Source organism: Chiloscyllium punctatum, chromosome 44 (assembly GCF_047496795.1).
Source record: "Chiloscyllium punctatum isolate Juve2018m chromosome 44, sChiPun1.3, whole genome shotgun sequence".
Taxonomy (NCBI): domain Eukaryota; kingdom Metazoa; phylum Chordata; class Chondrichthyes; order Orectolobiformes; family Hemiscylliidae; genus Chiloscyllium; species Chiloscyllium punctatum.
The window spans coordinates 41,021,817-41,047,471 of NC_092782.1; the positions used below are offsets into that span (position 1 = coordinate 41,021,817).

The following is a 25,655-nucleotide window of genomic DNA, read 5'->3' on the forward strand; positions in this document are numbered from 1 at the left end:
CATCTCTCTCTACAGCACTCTTGGACTGTGGTGTCTGTACTACTGAAATCTATCAACGCAATTATATTAAACCCTGCCAAGGGGAGTAAAGTATTGGTTCGGTTCAGAATAAATTCCCCTTTACCCTGTTCCATCACCACTGGATAGATGCACTTCACTGTCAGACAGGGCCAATGAAAACTTTAGGGGCACAACTGCACAGCATTTATGACCCTGAACGCCTTTCACACTGAGATGGAAGAATAACTGAAGCTAGGAGATCTCAGTTCACCTGGTAAATTGGCATGAAGTGCTTTCAAGTGATCATTACTGACACCGCTCTCCGTACAAACTTTATCCACAAATCTGTTGATGAATCGAACCACTGAATTGGCCACATCAGATGTGTCTGCATCCTCAAATCCACTTTCAGTATCATAGCTTTCAGCCACACTGCCTGCAATACTGTAAAATGGAAAAGGTCAATCAGGACACAGCATGAAGTTCCAGTATAGTAGGATCAGAAATTACATTAGAGGAACAAATCACTAAATACAAGCTAATGTAATTCACAAAGGTAACAGACCACTTGGAAAATCTGCAGTATTGCAGATTAATTCTCCTTTTTAACAAGTACTTCAATACAATTTCATATTGGGTTTTGATTTTCCACTAACTTCATTAGCTGGTAAACTCAATCTGCGAGTAACTGCAAACTAAAGCTGGAATTTCACTGACTGACTACTAGAACAGGCTCAAGATGCGCTGTCCGAGTGACAGCTAGTACAGACTGAAGGTTTTTCGCCTTCAGTGACCATTAACACAGGCTTAGAATTATTGTCCGAGCGTGACCATTAATATAGACTAGTGCTTCACTGTCTGGAAGTGACCTCTAACAGTAGAATTTCACCATGTCTGACAGTTCCCATGATCACAGACTGGGGTTTCACACCATCTGAGTGATTGTTGACACAGGCTGGAGTTTCACTGTCTAACAGCAACCATTAATAAACAATGAAACACTGAGTGATTTAGGTCCTGACCTGTTTGTTACAAAGCTGTTGCTCACACTCTCCAAGTCTCCAACAGCTGTACTGCGGAGCAAACGATTCTTGCTTGTATCAAGTGGCAAGAGCAGGTAAGTGAGGCGATTTCCATAATGAATGGCCTGACTGTACACTATGCTCTCCTCTTTATCAATCAGTTCTTGCTGCTTCTCTTTGCTACGAGTTGGCCACATGCGTAATTGTTCTGCTGCTACTTCCAATGCTGAGCTCTGCTGCTTTTTGACATGGTCATAACCCTTTAAAACAAAACAATGGGCAGAATGCTTGCAGCACCAATTTGTGAAACTTTACAAGAAATGACATACTACACAGTTAAGTAACTACATACCTACTTCCCTGCTGTTAACATCTTTCCTATTGTGTTGATAGTTCACTTAGATTGACTGCTCTATTCAGTGTGTTGAACACATTACTTGAAGTCAGTTGTTTTACATTTATGTTAGTCATTCATGGGATGTGGGGTGCGCTGGTATGGCCAGCATTTGCTATTCTTCCCTAATTCCCCTCGGGAAGGTGAAGGCAAGATACCTTCTTGAATCAATGCAGACTATTTAGTGTAGGTGCATCCATAGTCCTGTTATAGAAAGAATTCCAGGATTCTGATCCAAGAGGACAAGAATGCTTCCAAGTCAGGATTGTAATTGGTTTCAAGGGGAATTTGCAAGTGGCGTATTATCACGTAATGGCCAGCCCTGTCCTTCTAGGTTATTGTGACCAAAGATTTTGAAGGTCTGTCTGAAAAGCCGCTGTGAATTTCTACAAAGGATTCTGTAGATTGCAATAGAGCACGTACTAAGTGTTGGTGTGGAGGGAATGAATGTTTATGGATGTGATACCAATCAAGCCGGCTGCTTTGCCCTGGACAGAGTCAAGCTTCTTGGCCATTGTTAGAAATGCATTTCACCGTGCAACTCCTGACTTGTTCCTTTGTATATGGTGGACAGGCCTTGGGGAATCGGGTGATGAGTTACACACTACAGAATTTCTAGCTTCAGACTTGCTCTTACAGCCATAGTATTTATGTGGTTAGTCCAGTTCAGTTTCTAGTCAACGATAAACCAGAGTATGTTGACAGCCAATGATTAAAACTAAATAAAGATGAGCTTTTGAAGAGGAATAGAGTACAAAACTAAGGAGATAATAGAACCTCTGTCAAAAACCTATTTAGGCCATACTTAGAAAAGAGGGGCTGGTGATAAGTAAAGAGGGAATGTTAACTTGTGATTCTCTGCCGGGCACTAAGATCAGGCCAGGGCATTACTTACTGATTCCAAAGGATGGTCACCATCAACTTCCAAGTATAATGCTCGGATATGGTTCTGTACATCGCTGTAAAACATGGCCTCCCAGAACTGGAGATTGGTCCATACCAAGTGTTCTTGTACACAGCTGTAAGCGAACTGTGTGACACCAGATCCCAACTTCTGCAAACATTGAGGTTATCTGTTTAAAGATAATGGCTAACTCCCAGGTATGTGTTAATATCAACACATGCCCTCAAATCTACAATCAATACCAAAAAAACAACATGAATTTACAGGTTTAACAGAATAACCAAACGGCACCATACTTTGTTTCTAGAAATATAAATGAAACTGCAGATTACTGTCAGCAAATCAAAACAGATTTTTGCCCCATCTGGAATTTGCATACAATCTGCTACCACGAAAGTGTGCATCAACCTCCCAATATTGTCTTGTATACACGTTGTTTGCAAGTGCTGCTTTTGTTTGCAGGGTCTGTCTGCATTGCCATGTGTATAGATGAATACCTCTGGCCAGCTGTGTAGTGTCTGTTGATCACCCTGTCTTAATTGTTTCAATTCAATGACTTTCCATTAACTGTTCTCTCACCTACACTGTCAAACCTGCTAAATATTTCTAAAATTTTTATGTTTGAGATACAGTTGTGAGTGGGCCTCCCTGAACTATCTGTTCTGAACACTTGTACAGGTCACCTTCAGCTATCCTGTGTTCATGTTACAGATGATCCCGTGCTGCTGTGTATTCTTTTGAATGCACTTACTCTGCAGAAGGCGGTAACTAGTGGAAGTAGAGCTGCAGCAACTATGTGCTCATCCATTGGTGTACAATCCTGTAAGAATGAAATTATTTCAGTGACTGTATTTTTGACACATGAACCCCACCTCATCAACCTCCCCAACATCTCTCTGTGTGTCTGACCTTTCTCCTCCCTGCTACAGAGGGAATCAGGTCAGGTAGCGTTTGCAATGGAGCAGTGCTATAGGGGGATGGGAGACACAGAAGGCAACAGAAAATGAGAGAGAGATAACATTAACTGGTGAGCTGCAGAATTGGATCTGATCATGATTTTCATATACAACTTGAATAAATGCTACATATAAGCGCTAACATGACTATAAGACAAAAAAATAGGAACAGTAGTGGGTCATTCAGCCCCTTAAGCATGCTCTGTCATTTCATAGGATCATGGCTGATCATCAACCTTTCTCAAATCCATTTTTCTGTTCTTTCCCCAGAACCCTCGATAGCCCTGGTAATCAAAAATCTATCTCAGCCTTAAATATATACAAGGACTCTGTCCCATAGCTCGCTGAGGCAAGATATTCCAAGACACTCAACCTCGGGAAAAGAAATTCTTCCTCATCTTAGTCTTGATTTGGTGACCTTTGAGACTCAAAGCAGACTTCATGTGGAGAGGTTTTTAGAGGAATGAGGAGGGTCCAGTAGAGGGAGGGGCTGGTGCTGTCAAACACAGAAACAAGGAATGGAAAGGCAAGCAAAATCTAGAGAAGTGAAGAGAATCCATGGTCAGCTGGAAGAGCTGAAACCAGCCTGATATCCTTTTGGATACCTGAATAGCATACCTGCAGAGCACAGTTCATCATCCGGACAACATAATCGAACTGTTGATGATCAAGGACAGCTCGATTTTGCAGAACATGTGAATTCAGCTCCTCAGTGAGGCATTGGCGAGCAGCACGTCCTTTCAGGGCTCTTAACACAGCAGGAAGCAACTGTGCAGGGACAACAGATTTGTAAATATTCCAAAAAATATTTTTGACTAAACCTGAACATTAAGCAACTTTTCTCAGTTATAAAGGCACAGTTGCCTCACCAAGGTTTTGCAGTATGAACTCTCCTCAAATAACCTCATTTTTCACCATCAAAACAGCAGTGTTATCACTGCACAGATCTGTCTGCACTCTCACATCAAACATACTCTGCATGTGTTAGATACAGAATAAAATTTCCTCAATAGTCTTTTTAACATACTTCAACACAAATCTTACAGAACACCTTGTACTTCAGTATGTAATCTTCCCAACGATCTCATCAGCTCTTTTGCAGTCTGTGCGATTGAATGGCAGTGCTTGTTCGTCAGTGCCAATTTCATTAGCAATTAAGAATCATTAAAGTTCACAACACAGGTATTCAACAAGCTAACACACAATTAAATAATAAGCTTACCTTTTTGGCTTCTAACATTTTGTTTTCAAATATGTAGGTTATGCAATTCCTGACAACCTCTAACCTTCGAGCACTGTTGGCAAGAATGATACCATTTTGATCAATCGTCGTAGCTTTAAAAAAGAAAGATTATTTAAGGAATTGTTCAGTCAAATGAGCTACTATCAATATTCACTCCATCTTTAGCACATACCAATACTGTGCTCCTTGTGTTTAAATAAATACACATAACCAACTCCATCTTTCCAGCAGAGTTGACCTTCATCATAAACTCACCACTTGGAGGTCCCATTGGCACCATGCATTTCATCTCAGCTTTAACTGCAGGTGGGGCGTTCTTCAGTTTGGCAGTGGCCTGGTCAATGATCCACTGCACAGTTCCCTCATCCAGGTGAGGGAAGGCACTCTGTTGCACCCGTAAATGGGAGCCCTCCTTTGGTTTATGTATTTTGTGCATAGCAACTGCAGGATAAGGGTTCTCCTGTTAGAAGGGCAGAATTGAAATGATTAACTAAGAATATTTTAATTGACATCATTTACAGTTACTACTCTTGCCATCACTTACTGAACTGGAAAGGGGAGGAAGGGCCAGGATGGAGAGGTTGTGTAAGGAGTGAACCTAAAAAAGGTTTCAAAGAGCAAGTCAGCACCACCGTTCACTTGTGTCTTCAGCTGCTATTCAATCTCCTGCTTTGGATTGTCCCCCCCATCCCATCAGCAGCCAATGCTCAGTTACAGAGCCCTACACAAAACACCAGTGTTGTGTTGGATTTAAAAAAAAATTAAAATGTGTTCCTCTCATGAAAACCTTGGTAACCCTGATTTAGAAATTCAAAATTCTTCAAGTGAAATTTTGTCAAGCTTTTCCTGCATCAATAGATAAATAGTTTCATGGCTGAAAACACATTTTATTTTCCTGTATTTTTGACTGTGGACTGAAATCGAAAAAGAATGATTTTAAAAATCAAGAATTGTTGAAAGACTACACTTTTGAAAAGCAAGAAATGTGCTGTTTACACTGCTGTGTTCAAGCAACTTGGGAAAAGTTTGCATATGAGCTAGAGCCAAGTGTGTACAAATAGAGCTTTGGCTGACATGCAGCTGATTATCTGGTTACTAATCCATGGACCAATGACAAAGGCCTTCTGCCTGCCAGCCAACAGTTTTGCGATAGGCTGTTCAGCTACACGGGAACCAACATGTGAGCAAGATAGGGAGTCACCATTGGATCTCCACAAGCTGTTGTTTTTCACTACAGTAAAAACTACCTTAAGACTGAAGAACGCCAGCTTATTTTTTTCCTTGGCAGTTGCTGTAATCTGTGGCTCGTAACCAATAAGACAGAGACTTCATCTTAAGTGTGAAGCAGCCACCCTCACCTTCTGCAAACCAGTAAATGAAGGAGCAGCATATCCAAACAAGCAAAAAGAATAACCTGTGAGACAGAGATAAATAAACTGCCTTTCTAGCCTTTCCCACCATCCACTTTTTTTGCTGAGTGAGAGAGAAAGGGACAGTTTACAAATGGGGTTAATTTCAGCTAGTAGTTCAACATCGATGGTCAATAATTGTTCATCTGTAGCTAGAATCTATTTATTTGCAATATGTAGTCATTGTTAAGAACTGAAACCTGGTCCTTGCTTTCTATCAACCCGAGTCCAAAAGTCAGGTACATTGTAAGAATTTCCATCCTTCTTTAAAAAATCTTCAACTTTTGCAACAATTTTGGAATAGCACAGCTTTAATTCCAGCATGCTATCTAAATGTGGTGCAACATGGCTAAAAATATGAAGTCAACTCCCCCACCACAAAAAAATTAAGTTCCAATTTTAATGTAAAAAAATCTACATCTATCAATTGCTGAAATCATCAAACTCCCATCAGCATACCCTTGGGAGCATCGCCTGAGAGTGCACTGCAAGACATCAATATTGACAAGCTCTTATCAAAGCTATTCATTTAAATTAGGGACATACGTTCCGGTGAAGCTGTTCTGAAATTTCTTTCACATGTTTCAGAACTTTCTGTGGGCTTCCCTCCTCCAATCGTATTCTCTCAATTTCATTTGCTACTAACTGTAAACAGAAATAGAAAGTATCATCACCGTTCATCAATCAGGTCCTAATCATATATTATGCAAGTACAGCACTGTAATCAGAAAGATGTACGACTGATTCAAGAGGTTGCAACTGACCCAAGTTGCCGATCAGGGAGTTCCTAATCTCCTCTCATACACCGACAAAAAATGAGGCAATGCTAAGCTACAGAGATATAGCAGCATAGCAGTAATGTTACTTTACTAGCAATCCAGAGGTCCAGACTAATCCTATGGCATACACGTTCAAATTCCATCATGGGAACTGGTGCAATTTAATGTAATTAATAAATCTGGAATCAAAAACTAGTCTAGTAGCGAACATGAAACCATTGTCAATTGTTGTAAAAACAATCCACTGTTCTTACCCAGTCTGGCATATACATGACTCATGGGTCTCATAATTGTCCTCTGAAATGGCTTAACAAGCACACAGTTCAAGGTCAGTCAGAAATGAGCACAAATGCTGGTCTTGTCATCGAGGTTAACACCCCATGAAAGAATAAAGAAAAAAGAATTTCCATATGTTGATGTGGGTAACCTTAAGGCAGCGTTTTCATCTCATTTTATCTCAAGTGAGACTGGACTCTCTCACTCTAATGGGGTCTCAGGCAGGTACATGATCACATACTCCCAAGGAAAGGGCCAAGCTGCATCATTCTTCCACACACCTGACTCAGTCAAGCACAGTTACCTACCAAAAGGAAGGGCCAGTTGGGTCATCGTCCCATACCTTAGTCATCTGTTCTTAAAGTCAGCGGTTGAGACCAAGGTGCAGTTCACACAATAATCTGCTCTTAGCTTCAAGTACAGAAATGTACAGAATGGAAAGTGTTAATGAAATCAGGGCATTCCAGCAACCTGTGGCCCTCCAGGTGCTCAACAATGAAGGTGCCAATGCCCATGTTTTACAATCCACATTCACAATCTTTATAATTCTGAGAATCACAGATCCTAAATTAGAGAAGCCCAATGATTACTCACCAAATTTAGACCTGTAGAGGATTCTAGAACTGGGGACAGTTTGAAGATAATGGGTGCTCCATGCAAGATGGAGATGAGAAGGAATTACTTTTCTCAGCACTGTAAATCATTGTAATTTGCTAGCCCAGAGAGCAGTAAGACTGACAGACAGATTTTAAACCCTCATAAAAAAGTCAAGAATTAGAAGGGACAGGCAGGAAAAGAAGTCAGACAACAATCAGGAAAGCCATGAACAACAGACTAGGATGGGAGGGAGCAAAATATCGCTGCTACTATTGCATATGATCCTACCTCATCAAACAAGTCACATGGTCGATATGGTGAGCCTCTTTCTGATACAAAACGTGCAAAGGCCATTCCTTCAAGAACTTTGGTCAGAAAGTCATCATCTAGTAACCCTCGCTGGGCCAAGAAGGCCACCTGTACCAGTAAAGAACAATTCATGAGTCACAATCTCACTAAACATTAACAGTGCCTAATATGTCACTTCCAAATGTACTGCCATTGACAATTCTTGAAAATACAGTAATTCCAAAATAATCACCATCATTACAAACTTCACGACCAATGACTTGCCATTCAATCAGACTCAGCAGTATACAGCTGACACTGCGCAGTTGCTGCAACCAGCATGCTTCCTGAACTGTGCAAACACCACAGCAGTATGCTTCCTTAAGTGTGTGGTCAGCCTTGCTGGTCCACATGATTTGCTTCAAGCTGGCATACACTCTGCACTATGAGTGCGCCCAACTCCCTATACTACGCAATCATATCTATTGTTAAGCTCACTTCATGGTCCATGTGGCCATTGTGCACCTTGTACTGTGTTAAGCATTCCAACCAGTACACTTCCTTACTGCGTGATCATCCTTGTCTATTGGGTGTGCAGGCTGTACACTTGCGTTATTACTATTCTTGCTTGCACAAGCAAGACACTGAAAGGTATGGAATGTACAGTCTTATCTGCACATTCCATACTTTTCCACCATACACTGTTCTCTAGCCTCTGTATGAACCCATCATACCTTGTGAAAACGAATGACTGGCTCCGGATGGATGCGGATAATTTGCAGACACCACCGATAACCCTGAAACAGCTGTGCAAACAAGCGCAGAAAGACAGCACGGATCTCCTTATCCTGGCAAAGCACACAAAGTTAGCTGGAATTTTAACTACCAAGAACTAATTACATGCAAGAGATCTTTACAGCTTTACTACAGTTAAAATTATAGCGACAGACCTTAAAAGATTATAACAATGCTAATGTCAGGCAAGAGCTAACCAACCATTCGAAAAAACGCTGCACATCGAGAAAGGACCATGCGTGGAGAATGGAGATCCCTCTGCCATAGAAGATCAAATAAACTCAAGAGAGAAAGAAAAATAGCTTGCATTTATATAGTAATTTTCAGGATGACAAGGAATCTCAAAATGCTTCACAGCCAATGAGCTGAGATTTGTTTCAAGTTGTGAAACTGTTATATTCTATTCTAAGGACTATAATAGCAATTTCTAGACAAAGACAGACCAAGTTTGCTTTTATTCTTTAGGTAGGCATGAACAGCAATGATACAACTGACTAATCATCACAATCAATTAATCTGTCAATTAACCTACAACAGACCTAGGTGAGAAACAAGGAAATCTTCAGGCAATGAAAAGCTTTCAGAAACAGAGGTGATGGAGATGGGAAGAGGAGGGTGAAGTAAAGGGGGCAATTAATTAAAGGGGGGGGGGGGGGGGAGAGAAAGAGTGAGAGCGATGGAAGGGGGCGGAAAAGAGGGAGTACAATGGAAGGGGAGAAAGGGAGGATGATGGAAGTGGGGGGCAAAGACAAAGGACAAAGATATGGAGGGGGAAAGAGGGAGGATGATGGATGGGAGGGAAGAGGGTGATTGGGGGGAGGAGTGATGCAATGGAAGGGGGAGGAGAGAAATGGCAATGAAGTGGGGAGAAGAGGGAGAGTAATGGAAGGAGGGGCTGAGGATGGGTGGGGAAGAGGGAGGGCGATGGAGGGTGTGAGAGAGGAGGTATTGTAAAGAGGAAGGGCAATGAAGGGTGGAGGAAGAGGGCGGGCGACAGGCACGGGGGAAGGAGGGCGGGCGACGGGCGCGGGAGAAGGAGGGCGGGCGCGGGGGAAGGAGGGCGGGCGCGGGGGAAGGAGGGCGGGCGCGGGGGAAGGAGGGCAGGCAACGGGCGCGGGGGAAGGAGGGCAGGCAACGGGGGAAGGAGGGCAGGCAACGGGCGCGGGGGGAAGGAGGGCGGGCGCGGGGGGAGGAGGGCGGGCGCGGGGGGAGGAGGGCGGGCGCGGGGGGAGGAGGGCGGGCGCGGGGGGAGGAGGGCGGGCGCGGGGGGAGGAGGGCGGGCGCGGGGGGAGGAGGGCGGGCGCGGGGGGAGGAGGGCGGGCGCGGGGGGAGGAGGGCGGGCGCGGGGGGAGGAGGGCGGGCGCGGGGGGAGGAGGGCGGGCGCGGGGGGAGGAGGGCGGGCGCGGGGGGAGGAGGGCGGGCGCGGGGGGAGGAGGGCGGGCGCGGGGGGAAGGAGGGCGGGCGCGGGGGAAGGAGGGCGGGCGCGGGGGAAGGAGGGCGGGCGCGGGGGAAGGAGGGCGGGCGCGGGGGAAGGAGGGCGGGCGCGGGGGAAGGAGGGCGGGCGCGGGGGAAGGAGGGCGGGCGCGGGGGAAGGAGGGCGGGCGCGGGGGAAGGAGGGCGGGCGCGGGGGAAGGAGGGCGGGCGCGGGGGAAGGAGGGCGGGCGCGGGGGAAGGAGGGCGGGCGCGGGGGAAGGAGGGCGGGCGCGGGGGAAGGAGGGCGGGCGCGGGGGAAGGAGGGCGGGCGCGGGGGAAGGAGGGCGGGCGCGGGGGAAGGAGGGCGGGCGCGGGGGAAGGAGGGCGGGCGCGGGGGAAGGAGGGCGGGCGCGGGGGAAGGAGGGCGGGCGCGGGGGAAGGAGGGCGGGCGCGGGGGAAGGAGGGCGGGCGCGGGGGAAGGAGGGCGGGCGCGGGGGAAGGAGGGCGGGCGCGGGGGAAGGAGGGCGGGCGCGGGGGAAGGAGGGCGGGCGCGGGGGAAGGAGGGCGGGCGCGGGGGAAGGAGGGCGGGCGCGGGGGAAGGAGGGCGGGCGCGGGGGAAGGAGGGCGGGCGCGGGGGAAGGAGGGCGGGCGCGGGGGAAGGAGGGCGGGCGCGGGGGAAGGAGGGCGGGCGCGGGGGAAGGAGGGCGGGCGCGGGGGAAGGAGGGCGGGCGCGGGGGAAGGAGGGCGGGCGCGGGGGAAGGAGGGCGGGCGCGGGGGAAGGAGGGCGGGCGCGGGGGAAGGAGGGCGGGCGCGGGGGAAGGAGGGCGGGCGCGGGGGAAGGAGGGCGGGCGCGGGGGAAGGAGGGCGGGCGACGGGGGAAGGAGGGCGGGCGACGGGGGAAGGAGGGCGGGCGACGGGGGAAGGAGGGTGGGCGACGGGTGCAGGGGGGGACGAGAGAGAGAGAGAGAGGGCGCTGGAAGCAGCGTGGAAAGCGGGAGGGCGACGGAAGCGGGGGTGGGGGAAGAGGGAGGGCGATGTAAGTGGGGGGAGAGAGAGGGTGGGCAATGGAAGTGAGGTTGAAGAGGGAGGGCGATGGAAACGAGGTTGAAGAGGGAGGGCGATGGAAACGAGGTTGAAGAGGGAGGGCGATGGAAGCAGGGTTAAAGAGGGAGGGGCAAGGGCAAAAGGAGGAAAGTGAAGAGTGAGGGCGATAAGAGGAAAGAGGAGAAAGTGGGAGAAGGGGAGACATTAAAAAAAAAATGAGCGTACAAGTAACGTGGTATCCAGTGTTGATTGTCATAAAAGCCCATCTGGGTAACTCAAAGAAATTTGCCATTCTTTTCCAACCTTCCAGACCCATAGCTAGTGGCTCTCTCTAAATCAGTTTGGACAACTAGGATGGCAATAGTATTGCCCAGAATGTCCACATCTCATGAATGAATGACAAAAAAACTTTCACTCTTTCCTCACCATCCATTTTGACCTATAATGGCTCTCAATCTGGTGACACTGATTTAAAAACTCTCATCCTGTGATCAAGATACTTTGGACACTGATCCCTTATTGATGCAATCTTTTTCAGCCCCTCAAGTTTCTGAGCTTTCCTACCCCATTAATAGGACTTCCGGCAAATGTACAATTTTCATTGTTCCAGTAATCACAGTCTTGTCAGGAGTAATCTGGACTATAATCTCTGAAATTCCGTCTCAAGTATGTCCATCGCACCCTCTCCCACTTCTTTAACACACTCCTTCAGGCCTACCTCCGAACAGATTTTCGCTATTCAAATATCTCACTTGACTTTTTGTTGCCATTGCTCCTGTGAAGCAAGTTGGGTCATAGGACTATATTAAATGCAATTTACACGAGTTGCCGTTTGTAAATGGCAAAGCTTTAAAAGGAGAAAAACAAATTTAAGACATCAGTTAAGTAAATCTTTAAAATTTGTAAAAGTAGTTGATAAAGCCATAAAATAAAAGCATTGGGTTCCTATCTTTTACAAATAGAAGCAGAGGACAAAAGAGATAATACTTATCATTGGTGGACCCCAGTTAGAATAGTATGTACACTTCTGGTACTTTTAAGATACACACAAGGATGATAACAGGCATGAGAGGCTTTGGTTATGTGGAAAGAAAGATATTGGGATGCTTTGCTGGGTCTAAACCTTACTTATTGCAATGCAGGGGAATTTATCAGGGCTTTGAGAACAGTAAACCAAAAATCATATTTTCTCCTGGCTAATCAGTAACTAAACTAGCACAAATTTCAAATTGGCAAACAAACAGTCTTGGGTAGACTTTTAGGCAGACCATTGTTGAAATATAATACACTCAACTGAAAACTAGTTGCAGTAGAATCCCCTGGTTCAAAATGAATTGGATGAGTAGTTAAAAATGAGCTAAATCAGCAAGGTATGCAAAACGATAGTTAAATGGGATTGGATGGACAACTGCAATCCAGCACATGTATGATGTGCCTTTGCTATTGTAAAAGCCGCCAGTCCTCTGGAAACATCCTCCCTCATACAGAGTTAAAAATCACACAACACCAGGATATAGTCCAACAGGTTTAATCGGAAGTACCGATCCTTCATCAGGTGGTCGTGACCATTCCTGATGAAGGGCTTTTGCCCGAAACGTCGATCTTCCTGTTCCTCGGATGCTGCCTGACTTGCTGTGCTTTACCAGCACCACTCTGATCTAAACTCTGGTTTCCAGCATCTGCAGTCTTCACTTTTGCCTTGTAAATATATGGGACACAGAGAACGTTTACTAGATTGACACTTGGAATGAGCTGGTTGTCTTATGAGGATAGGTTGGGGACAGACTGGACATTTTTTTAAACCACTGGAGTGCAGGAGAGTGAAGGTAACATAATTTAAGTTTAAGATCTTGAATGATCTTGACAAGGTGGACCGTAAAGGATGTTTCCTCCTGTGGGTCAAGGACTAGCGGTCACCCTTTCAGGTTAGAGATGAAAAGAATTTTTATCTCTCAGGGTGCTGAGACTTTTGAACACTGCCTCAGAAAATGGTGGAGGCAGAGCCATCGCATGTTTTTAAGACAAATTTGGACAGATTCGTTCCAGGCACAGGAATCAAGGATTTTCAGGGGTAGGTGGGAACAGAGAATTTGAAACAAAAAGATCTGCAATAATCTTATTGAATGGTAAAGCAGACCTGAGGGGCCAAATGGTCTACTTCTGTTCCTATTTCATTTGTTTGTATAAGAAAGGGTAACCTCTCGGGTTTTACTGAAATAAAAAAAAGAGTTGTAAGGTACAGAAAATTTACCATCTTAAACTAATGACTCAACCTAAGTCTTCTTAAACCTAGCAATTCAACATGATTTATTAATATAATTTATTCAGGCAGCAGGAGCAGTCATTGCAGGTCAATATTTAGTCAGCAGACTAAGACCTCATTCATAATTGTATATGGTTCTAATTAATTCAAGTTAAGGGTTACCCATGTAACTGGACAGAGTTGTTGCCTATTTATTTGGTGAATTAATTTAATCACTCAGTCTAATTGTTGATAGAGTCACCGTCCTAACAGGAGAATAATGATTACTTGTTGTTTAACTGGACAGAAATGCTGTTTATTCAGGATAAGTAGTTTTCATTAAAAAGGAATCAAGGATGCTTTTGCAGCAAATTATGGGTTAATGACTGTGCAAACAGACTTATAGAGTCTTTGTTTATCAATGCTGTGTTACCAAAATCTAGAAACGACTAAAAAGGATGTCATGTCATTTGTTAATTCCAAAGTCTCAGCCATTACTGTACCTGGTACTTCATTGAAGAGGCTGATGTAGAGGGAGGTGGAAAAGCATAATCTGCATATTCCAACTCTGGGTCTAAAACCTGTGAAAAAATTATGGAAAATAGGAATTTTGAAATGTGTAAAACTTTATTAGAAATCTCATGTGCCGCAAATCCTCCCAACGCTTTTCATTATAAAGATCCACTGTCCATTGTGGGAGTGGTTGCTGACACAGTTAGAACAGATTTCTATTGTTACGACAGGGACAGTAAGCCAAACTAAATTAACTCTTTATCACTGGATTTACAACACAGTGAAGTTAAAATATTCAATGATCCTCAAAATTGCCCAACTGTTCCTAACCAGATTTTAAGAATAACAGATATCAGACACCAAGTATACAACTTAAACAGAAATGAACAATTTATTAATTCTGCAACTTTAGCAGTGCAAAACTAAACAAGGTAATCTAATTAAGGCCTATGATTTTAACCCAACCTTTTGGTCATAACCCCCAGTCTCTCATTTTCTCTCTCTCTCTCTCTCTCTCTCACACACAAACACACACACACACACACACACACAGAGTTAAAACATAAATTAGAAAGAAAATAAAAGTTGTCATTTGCCAGTTTGAGCATGATGGCTCAGTGGTTAGCACTGCTGCCTCACAGCACCCGAGACCCAGGTTCGATTCCAGCCTCAGGGCATTCTCCCAGTGTCTGCATGGGTTTCCTCCAGGTGGTCCGGTTTCCTCCCACAATTCAAAGATGGGCAGGTTAGGTGAATTGGCAATGCTAAATTGCCCATAATGTGCAGGGATGCGTAAGTTAGGTGCATTATTCAGGGGTAAATGCTGAGTAATAAGGGAATAGGTCTGTGTGGGTTACTCTTCGGAGGTTCAGTGTGGATTTGTTGGGCCAAAGGGCCTGTTTCCACACTGCAGGAATTCTAATTCTAATTAATAAATTTCAACAATGAGTATAGGTCTTTACAGAATTATGGAATGAGGCATTCTATTGGAGACACTTAATTCTGAAGTCACTGGAAAACGCAAATAGCTTTCAGCAGGCTCCAAGAAATGTTCACTTACTCCTTAATAATTGGGATTCTTTTCTCATAACATTCAACAATTCTTTAACTGAATACAAACTAGAGAGAGTAAAACTCAAACAAAGTTTGGATGTAAGTTTGCTCGCTAATCTAAAAGTTTCATTTTCAGATGGTTCATCACCATACTAGGTAACATCATCAATGAGCTTCTGGTGAAGCACTGGTGTTATGACCTGCTTTCAATGGTGTGTTGAGGTTTCCTTGGGTTGGCGATGTCATCCCTGTATTAGTGGTGCTGGAAGAGCACAGCAGTTCAGGCAGCATCCAACGAGCAGCGAAATCAACGTTTCGGGCAAAAGCCCTTCTTTTGCCCGAAACGTTGATTTCGCTGCTCGTTGGATGCTGCCTGAACTGCTGTGCTCTTCCAGCACCACTAATCCAGTGTTTGATTTTCAGCATCTGCAGTCATTGTTTTTGCCTTGATGTCATCCCTGTGGCAATGTCAGCTCCGGTTCTTTTTCTCAGAGGGTCCAAGTTTGCATTCACCATTTGCATTCACTATTGTCCATTATACCATGATCCATAACTTCATTCAAATCCAAGTATATCACATTAGAAGTGCTGCTCTCATTAACCCTTTCTGCGACCTCTTCAAAAAAAAACCTCAAGATAGCTAAACACAATTTCTGCTTTAGAAATCAGTACTTATTGATCATAATTAACATGCCTTTTCCATATGACTATTAATTCTATTCTGGATGATTGTTTCCAGAAGTTTCCCCACCAAACTATAATTGACTGGTATGTACTGGAAAAACCAACCCATTCAACCTTTCTTGAACAACGCCACAATGTCTGCAATTCTCTAGTCTTCTGCCTCATGCCCACTGCAGGAGCCTCAGCAGCTGACAATGTTCAACAAGCATGAGGTACCTGCCACCTGTGGTGATGAGAAAAAGGACTGTTGGGAGGATAGGCGAACCAACCATGGAGACCACTCAAGTCGGAGAAGCAAAAAAAAAAGTTGCAATGAATAATAATTAGGATTACACATAACATAATTTGTAAGCAGTATTGAAAGTCCCCCATTGCATATTGTTCGCCTGGTGCCAAGGTAAGGGACATGCTGAACCAGCCTAAAAAGATAGTGGAGAGGGAGGAGAAGGATCCATTTGTTGACAGCTATATTGGGACCAACAACATAAGCAAGAGTAGGCAAGAGGTCATGTTTGGGGAGCTTCAGAAATTAGGAACGAATTTAAAGAACAGAAATTCAAGAGTTATCATCTCTGGATTATTACACGAGCCATGTGCAAATTGGCATAGAGAGATGTAAAAGTGTGATTAAAGACGTGGTGCAGGAAAGAGATGTTGCCTTTCACAGGGCACTGGCACCAGTATTAGAACAGGAAAGAACTATACTGTTGGGACACAGCTCTACCTAAACTGACCTGAGACCAATGTCCTCACGGAAGACAGGTTGGTCACAAGGACTAAACTACAAAACTGGGAATGAGGGAATGCTTGGAGAAATCAATCCAGTTTTAAAACCAACTAACAGGAAAGAGTAAAGAAACTGTCAGGAATCCTACTTTAGATACAGCAGGTAATAGCAAAACTAGAAGATGCACATGATTAAACTGGAAGAGAAAAATAATGAACATGTGAATAAAACATCAGTGTTGAAGAACAGGTACAGCATATGATCCAAATAACAGTTCTATATACAAATGCAATGGAGCGTAAGGAATAAATTAAATGAGCTGCAGACAGAAATTCAGACAGAAGATTATGATATTCTAGCCATTACCAAGATATGGCTGGAGGGTGGTCAGGATTAGTAACTCAATATGCCATGTTATAAGGTTTATAGGATGGGCAGGGAAAAATGCAAAGACATGGATTAGCTGTATTGATTTGAAACAAAAGGTGAGGGGGGATATAATGAGGGGAAATCATTCAGTGGAAACAGTATGGGGGGAACTGAGGAACAGTAAAGCATCAAAAAACTGTAATAGATGTTGTGCACAGATCCCGTGGTAGCAGCTGTGAAGTGCTAGAATGCATGAATGAAGAAATGAGCAAAGTGTGCAGCAAAGGCAGAGTATTATCAACAGGGGATTTTAATTTTAACTTTAACATAGATTAGGAAAGCATATAAGCATCTATCAGAAGGACAGTGGATTTCTAGAGTGTGTCCAGGATAGTTTCCTCCAACAGTATATCCTAGATGCAACAAGGGGATAAGCAACAATGGATTTAGCAACAAGTAATGAGTTGGATTTAGTTAGTCACCTAAATATGCATGAACATTTATCGAATAGTGATCATAATATGATAGAGATCAATCTAGTATTTCAAAATGAAAAGCATGAATCAGCTACTTGAGTTTCAGATTTATGCAAGGCTGCCTTTAGCGAGATGAGAGTTAAAGGGAAAATCTGTGAACAGGTAAAACAACTGAAGAACAGTGGAGATGTTAAAAAAAATTAACACAATACAAAACCAGTTTATACTCGTGAAGGAAAAGCTCCACTTCATAGAAAAACAGCCACGGACAACTAAAGAGATAACAGACAACATACAACTAAACAAAAAGGCTTACAAAAATGCAAAAAACAACACAGATACTGCTGAATGGGAAAGATACAAAGACATAAAATAGCTTATAAGAGCTAATAAAAGGGATTATGCCAGGGACATGAAAATCAATAAGAAATTTTATCGTTACAAAAACAGAGTGAGAGTGGTGAGGAACAACAATGGCCCACTAAAGACTGAAAGTGGCAACACTGTCAGTGGTTATGGGAAATAGCAGACATTTTGAATAATTAAAATAAAACAAAAAATAATGGACGCTGCAGATCTGAAACAAAAACAGAAATTGCTGGAGAAATTCAGGTCTGGCAGCATCTGTGGGGAACAAAGCAGAGTTAATATTTCAGGTCCGATGACTAATAAAGAGACACCAGACTCTATGTTAACTCTGCTTTCTTCCCACAGATGCTGCCAGACCTGATGAGTTTCAGCATCTGTTGATGTTGAGTAATTACTTTGCTTCAGTATTTACAGCAGCAAAAGAGGATAGCTTGCTGGATGCCCCAACAATATGAAGAATAGATTGGGAACATGCACAAAATAAAACTAACCTAATTAAAACATCAGTAATAAGGAAATTAATGAAATTAAAGAGAGATAAATTCCCAGTACCTGACAATTTCCAACAGAGGGTGTTAAAGGAAATAAGGGAACACATTACAGACAGCCTAACTATAAACATTCAGAGCTCCCCAGTCACAAGAGTTGTCCCTTTGGACTGGTAAATTGCATACCACACTGTTTTTTAAGAGCAGCAAAAGAGGAAAATCAGGGAATTACAGACCCATGAGCCTAACATCTGTAGAGGGGAAATTGTTTGACTCTTATAATCAAGAATAGGGTAACTTAATTTTTCAATTAATCAGGGAAAGCCAGCATGGATTCATGATAGCTAGGTCATGCCTGACAAACCTCATTGAATTCTTTGACGAGATGACTAAGATAATGGATATGGAATATCTTCCGAGAGTCCCTCTACAGTCCTGTATAAGATACTGTTAACTAAGATGGAAGCCCACAGAAATGAGGACAAGATGCTGACATGGATGGGGAATTATTTGAGTGGCAAACTACAGAAAGTAGGAATAATGAATAGGCACTCATGTATAAATAGGCACTCACATGAATGAACAAATGGACATGAATTAGCTTTATTGTGAAACTGGCAGGATGTGACCAGTGGTATAACATCAGAATCTGTATTGGGGCCTCAATTATTTACATTGTTTATTAATGTTTTGGATAATGGCATGGAACATCATTTTTCCAAATCTGACGATGACACAAGGTTAAGCGGGGCATTGTAGAAATGCAGATGATAGCATAAAATTACAAAGGGATACTGATAGACTGCGCGAATGAGCAAAATTGTGGCAGATGGAGCTCAATGTAAGCAAGTGTGAGGTTATCTATTTTGGACTGGGAAAGAATAGATGAGGGTACTTTCTTGATAGTTAAATACCTAGTGGATTGTCAAAGACACTTGAGGGTTCAGGTGCATTGATCTTAAAAATGCCATGAACAGATGCAGAAAATAGTGGGAAAATCTAATGGAATCCTGATTGTCCTAGCAAGAGAACTAGAGTTCAAAGATGTAACAGTTATGGTGCAGTTATACAAAATCCTGATTAGACCCTACACGGAGTACTGTAAGCAGATCTGGGCACCACACCTTACTAAGGATACATTGGCCCTGGAAGGAGGTACAATATAAGTTTACAAGAATGGTACCTGGGCTTCATGAACTCTTTTATGAAGGAAGTACATAAATTAGGCCTATCTTCTCTAGAATGTTAGTCGTTATGGAGTGATCTGATTGAAGTCTACAAGATATTAACAGGAAACAACAGGATAGATAATGATAAACTTTTTCCACTGTTTGAGGATACTCAAACGAGGGGACATAGTCTGAACATTAGGACCAGACTGTTCAGGAGAGATGTTAGGAAGCACTTCTATAACAAAAAGGATAGTAGATTTTTGGAATAGATTTCCACAAACAACAATAGATGCTGAATCAGTTGTTAACTAAAATATGTCTATCTCAAATTTAAAGTTAAGTATTACAGGATATGGGCCAACGGCAAACATTTGGATTTAGGCCACAGATCAGCCATGATCTCACTGAACGATGAAACTGACTTGAGGGGCTGAATAGCTTACGCCTGTTCCTATGTTCCAAAGTTCAGAGAAGACAAAGGTTCCATTGCCCCCACAATTCCTACACTCACTTGGAGTCATAGAGATGTACAGCACAGAAGCAGACCCTTCAGTCCAACCCGAACATGCCAACCAAATATCCCAATCTAATCTAGTCCCATTTGACAGCACCCGGCCCATTTCCCTCCAAACTCTTCCTACTCATAAACCCATCCAGATGCCTCTTAAATGTTGCAATTGTACCAGCCTCCACCACTTCCTCTGGCAGCTCATTCCATACATTCACCACCCTCTGTGTGAAAAGGTTGCCCCTTAGGTATCTTTTATATCTTTCCCCTCTCACCCTAAACCTATGCCCTCTAGTTCTAAACTCCCCCACCGCAGGGAAAAGACTTTGTCTATTTATCCTATCTTTGCCACTCATGATTTTATAAACCTCTATAAGGTCACCCCTCAGCCTCCAATGCTCCAGGGAAAACAGCCTCAGCCCATTCAGCCTCTTCTTATAGCTCAAATCCTCCAACCCTGGCAACATCCTTGAATCTTTTCTGAACCTTTCAAGTTTCACAATGGCCTTCTGATAGGATAGAGACCAGAATTGCATGCAATATTCCAAAATTGGCCTAACCAACATCCTGTACAGCCACAACATGACCTCCCAACTCCTGGCAAAAAGGAAAGCATACCAAACGCCTTCTTCACTATCCTATCTACCTATGACTCTACTTTCAAGGAGCTACGAACCTGCCCTCTAAGGTCTCTTTGTTCAACAACACTCCCTAGGCCCTTACCATTAAGTGTTTAAGTCCTGCTAAGATTTACTCTCCTAAAATGCAGCACCTCATATTTATCTAAATTAAACTCCATCTGCCACTCCTCAGCCCATTGGCCCAGCTGATCAAGATCCCGTTGTAATCTGAGGTAGCCTTGTTCACTGTCCACTACACCTCCAATTTAGGTGTCACCTGCAAACTACTAACTATACCTCCTATGTTCATATCCAAATCATTTATATAAATGACAAAAAGTAGCGGACTTATATAAATGACAAGAAGTTCTCACAATTGGTCCTTCAAGACTCAGTGGGTACATTTGGGTCTGTCAGTTATGACCAGGAAGCAATTTACGATTTCTAGAACAATCTCACGGTCACACTACTGAAAGAAACAGCCTCAGGCTTTGGATATTTAGTGGTCTTCATTGTGCCACCGATCCCCGTGGCACGCTACTGGTCACAGGCCTCCAGTCTGAAAAACAACCCTCAAGCACTACCCTCTGTCTTCAACCTTCGAGCCAGTTCTGCATGCAAATGGCTAGTTCTCCCTCGTCCCATTGCCTTGTTAACCTTAAGGGCCAACAAATCACCCAAGATTCATTTCCTTAATAATTTTGAACCTTCTAGTGACAAGAGCTTCCTTCTCTGTCAGCATGGCACAGGTAGCAACTACTGTTTTGTAAAGATGGATGTAAAGTATTTATTTAACCCCTCAGGCAGCCTCTCTAGCTGCATGGATAAGTCCCTTTTTTGGCCTTTGACTGACCCGATTCCCTCTTTAACCATTCTTTTGCTATTTATGTGCCTATTGAAGACTACTGAAATTTCCTTTACTGTAGCTGCCACTTTTGTCCCTCTCAATCCCTCTTTGCTTCTTTTAATTGTCTTTTCACCTCCCCAAAACCTTCAGAATTCCTGTTGTATTTTATGCTTTACACTTGGTTGAAGCACTAATTTTCCTTCAAACGTTCATTTCTACCTCCTCTTCATCCAGAAAGCTCTAATCTGCCCCATTTCGTTCAGTTTATCCTAACTTCCCCACTTGAGGCAAGAAAGCTTAATAGTACCTAAAACATTTGGCCTTTGAAGGCAGCCCATTGTTAAGTTAATGTTTTTCTCACCAATCTTATTCCAATAAATTCTGCCAACTCTGTTCTTGGATCATTAAAGGCCACTCTGTGCTAATAGTTTTCTCTTGATTAAAATTAAATTTTATTGTCACATGTACTTCTGTGCTTAAGTATATGAGTAGAGTGAAAAGTGTACAGTGTCACCATTCCCGGGACCATCTTGGGTACAAAGGTATCTAGGTGCAAAATCTTAGGTACAAAATAGAAAACTAAAGAAACAAAGTTAAAAATTAAACACTACAGCCCTTCTTAGTATTAAGTAGAAAAGTAAAGAAATAAAATTAAAGACAATTGTATTGTTAACAAGTGCTTAGCCATGCTAGGCTCACAATCCTTACAAGGGCTCAATCTCCTCTGCTTTGGCCTGCACTCCAGACAATTTTGGGCTGTCTGCTATCACCGCTAAGGCAGACGCTGGGAACCATCCCTGACCACCATGTTGGACTTGCTCTTCCTGCACTGAGCTTGATCTCCAACTGCCAAAATCCTGATCCATGCCCCTGCCACATATCGAACAGTAACAAGCCATGATGCCGCCAACCGCCAAAGGCCCTTCTCCAGGGTGTCACTCTCCTGGCTCTTTCTCGATTATCCTGTAGTTGATCATTTTCCTTTTTGAATACTTCACTAAGCCCTGAGTTTAAATTATGTGACTGCTCCTTAGGACAATTAGCAAAGCACCAATACAATGGATCAGATGGCTGCCTTCTGCCCGTTCCCCATTTTATGGGCACTTTTTGCATAACCTGCTATGGCATAAGAACTTTGGTTCATAGAATAGATAGAATTCCTACAATGTGGAAGCAGGCCATTTGGCCCTTCAAATGCATATCAACCCTCCAAAGAGCATCTTATCCAACACACGCCCCTACCGTATCCCTGTAATCCTGCACTTCCCATAGTCAATCCACCTAACCAGCACATCTTTGGACTATGGGAGGAAACCCACGCAGACACAGGGAGAATGCGCAAATGCCACACAGACAGCCACCCCAGGGTGGAATCGAACCTGGGTCCCTAACCATGTGAGACAGCAGTGCTAACCACTGAGCCATCATGCTGCTCCTTTCGACAATTAGCTTTAAATCTGAAATCAGAGGCGTCCTCTGAAATATTGACCCTTCAGGTGATGGAACAAGTTCTCACAATTGGCCCTTGAAGACTCAGTGGGTACATTTGGGCCTGTCAGTTATGACCAGGAAGCACTTTACGATTTCTAGAACAATCTCACGGTCACACTACTGAAAGAAACAGCCTCAGGCTTTCGATATATAGCAGTCTACATACCTAAGAGCCCCCTCAGTAATGCTCTACAATTCTAGGTAAATGGGCATCCCTCATTCACTACTTCTGAACACCTTCTGCCTTCCTGGACCTACTTGCATGTTACTCTCCGAAACCATTCTGATACAATGATCATTGCCTTCTAAATGTTTACCCCATGACACTTTGATCTACTTGGCCCACTTCATTTCCAAGGACCAGACCCAACAATGCATCCTTCTTTGTTGGACAGGACACATACTGCTGTAAGGAAACTCTTCTTAAGGCAATCTAAGAATACTTGCCCCTTATACTCCCAGTGTTCCAGTTTTTGGGTAACTGAAATGCTTCATTCTACTACTCTACGGTGCTGGTATTTTGCTGTAATTTCCATGCAGACACTATTATTGACTCAACCAAAATAGGCAGCCAGCAATTCAGTAATTACTTCTCAGCAACGCAGACGTTCACCTTTGATTTTCTCCATTTCTTAATCTAAAATTGCACAATATCTCAACACAACTGAAGAATATGCCCAATCATGTCCACAGGTTCTGTGCAACAATATTCCACATTACAGCATCCATCAGCAGTCTGATCCAGTTAAACATTTCTTACCATGGAAAGTGTTGTTTGAGTTTGGAGGAGGTAAGGTTCTGGCAGGACCGAAATGTGGATGCACTCTGGTATCACAACTGTGCTGCCATCCAGATCAGCCACAATCACATCCAACTACAGGGGGGAAGAAAAGCATTTAAAAAAAATACCTCAACAACATCTGTCTCCTCCTCTCTATACACACAAACATATGCCTCATCCCCAACTCTCTCACCACAAGTCTCATCTACCATCCTACCCACATTAAGATTCACCTAGAGGTGCACATTTTGCACATACCCAGGCGCCCAAATGCTCCTCCAACTTTTCCTATCCTCCTTTACCTATACATCCTTACCCACTTCACTATTCTCTCCCAACCCCAAAATTTCTCTCAACTGCATGTCAGTATTAAAAATACATGAGTAGTACAATTGAAAATAATATTCACTAACTTTAGATTGCAAACAAATATTTCAGAGTGGTGGAACTCTCAGTGGACAAGATATGACTAAATAGATGGCATTATAAAGTGCACTCACCAGGTCCTGCATATCTGCTCGGAAGGAGGAGTGGATTCCAATGATGAAAGGTGTGGGACTGCTCAGCACTTCAAGAAGTTGAGCCGGTAAAATTGGAATATATGTAAAACTATCAGAACACAAGGCAAAGGTTCGTTCATGACAATCCCAGAAGAAACAAACATTCCCACAAACCACCTCCACGACTGAGCCCATAATCCTACTCAGTCTCGCACTTCCAGTGTTCTCACCACTCCATCCTCCCATTTCCTCCTTCCCAAACTCCACGAAACATTTCCTTTCCCCACCTCCCTCAGCAAAAACAAAAAAAGTGATATGTTCTTTTGAACTTTATGGCCTTTAACACAGTATCAGAGAGATGCTTGCAAAGCATTTGCCACGATACAATATTCACATGACTGGAAACTCAATTTTATCTGCTCAAACAGTTCAGCTATATCACACAAACACCCACAAAACCTTCAATATACTAGTTTCTCTGCATGACAGTGTATCTGCACCCCGATTACAACTGCATCCTCTAAATACGTTGGTCTTCCCCTAGTTACCTATATTTTAGAGGGAACATAAGAGCAAGAAGAGCTCGACAGGCCTCTGTCAGTCTCTGGTAACTGGATGACAGGAACAGAATCTTGTGTTCGGTTAGGGCAGCACAGAAAAGCTCCAGTACATTGTTAATGCCTAGTAAAAGGTAACAAAGAATAAAGAAAACAAATTACAAGGTTGGAAACTATGAAAAGACAATTACTACATATGAGAATATACCTTACTCTCAACAGCTTAGAGCTGTTATAATATACATTGCTGCGAATATAGAGTACTTGTCTGATTTTGTAAGAAGAGTTCCTATTTTGAACTTTGAGTATCTGATTGTATCTGCTATATATCAATAACGAAGAGCAGTCTCCCACTGCCAAAGTTACTGCACCTATTGGAGGAACTGTAAAGGTAGAACAGCACCATTTTACAAATTTACTACAAAGCAACATCAAATGCAAATTTAGCAGTCTCTATGATGTTCAAGGCTAACCAGAAATACTCATTTATACTGTCTGCGAAACAAATCAAACAAACACAAAACAAGATATGGTGGCCTGAAAAATCAACATTTTTCCTAACCATCAAACTTCCAATTCAGCCAAAACGAAGGGAACAAGTTAAATTTGCTCAAACAGGAAACAGCATTCTAAGCTCCATCTATACAATAAAGCTAAAATAAATGAGATATCTTAGCTCCAATACTTCTGAAGAAACATTTCTCATCACACTGTCATTACTATGTGGGCAAGCTAGGGGTAAGCAGAGCAAACATTAAAGGGACAGTGGCAGTTTGGATCCAAATGTGGCAAAAACAATAAACAAATATTGTAGTGAACACCTGCTTTCACCACATCATAGACCTTCCTGTTTGTCCATCTTCCCCATTTACCTGAGCTCAATACTTATTTGTAAAATCTCTAAGTTCATAAAAAGTCAACTTACTTCCTCACCCAAGGGGCTGCCTTCCTTAAGAGTTTCTAACACCCTGATTTGTTTGTAAGTGGTTATTCTGAATGGCTACTTTTGGACAGGTAGTAAGTGTGCAAGGTTGTTCCCCATGGGTTGATATGAAAGCCACTTTTTTGGGGGGGTACACTAGTGACCTGAACTTGAATGTAACACAAACAATAAAGCTAACATGAAAGGTGCAAATGT

The 25,655-nt window shown here is 43.2% G+C and overlaps 1 protein-coding gene across 2 annotated transcripts in view; it reads right to left on the reverse strand.

Moving 5' to 3' along the window:
- The window catches only part of sbf1 (SET binding factor 1), a 180,007-nt gene that overhangs the window by 50,241 nt on the left and 104,111 nt on the right, over positions 1 to 25,655 (reverse strand). For both annotated transcript variants that reach the window (XM_072562737.1, XM_072562736.1), the window contains exons 7-20: positions 24,509 to 24,641; positions 23,961 to 24,069; positions 23,440 to 23,553; positions 13,866 to 13,943; positions 8,603 to 8,716; positions 7,869 to 7,997; positions 6,475 to 6,573; positions 4,775 to 4,979; positions 4,499 to 4,611; positions 3,895 to 4,044; positions 3,072 to 3,140; positions 2,312 to 2,470; positions 1,023 to 1,282; positions 272 to 444 (exon numbers count right to left, since the gene is read on the reverse strand). In XM_072562737.1, coding sequence (XP_072418838.1) covers positions 272 to 444; positions 1,023 to 1,282; positions 2,312 to 2,470; positions 3,072 to 3,140; positions 3,895 to 4,044; positions 4,499 to 4,611; positions 4,775 to 4,979; positions 6,475 to 6,573; positions 7,869 to 7,997; positions 8,603 to 8,716; positions 13,866 to 13,943; positions 23,440 to 23,553; positions 23,961 to 24,069; positions 24,509 to 24,641 — 1,905 coding nt within the window. The remainder of the gene's footprint in view (positions 1 to 271; positions 445 to 1,022; positions 1,283 to 2,311; positions 2,471 to 3,071; positions 3,141 to 3,894; positions 4,045 to 4,498; positions 4,612 to 4,774; positions 4,980 to 6,474; positions 6,574 to 7,868; positions 7,998 to 8,602; positions 8,717 to 13,865; positions 13,944 to 23,439; positions 23,554 to 23,960; positions 24,070 to 24,508; positions 24,642 to 25,655) is intronic.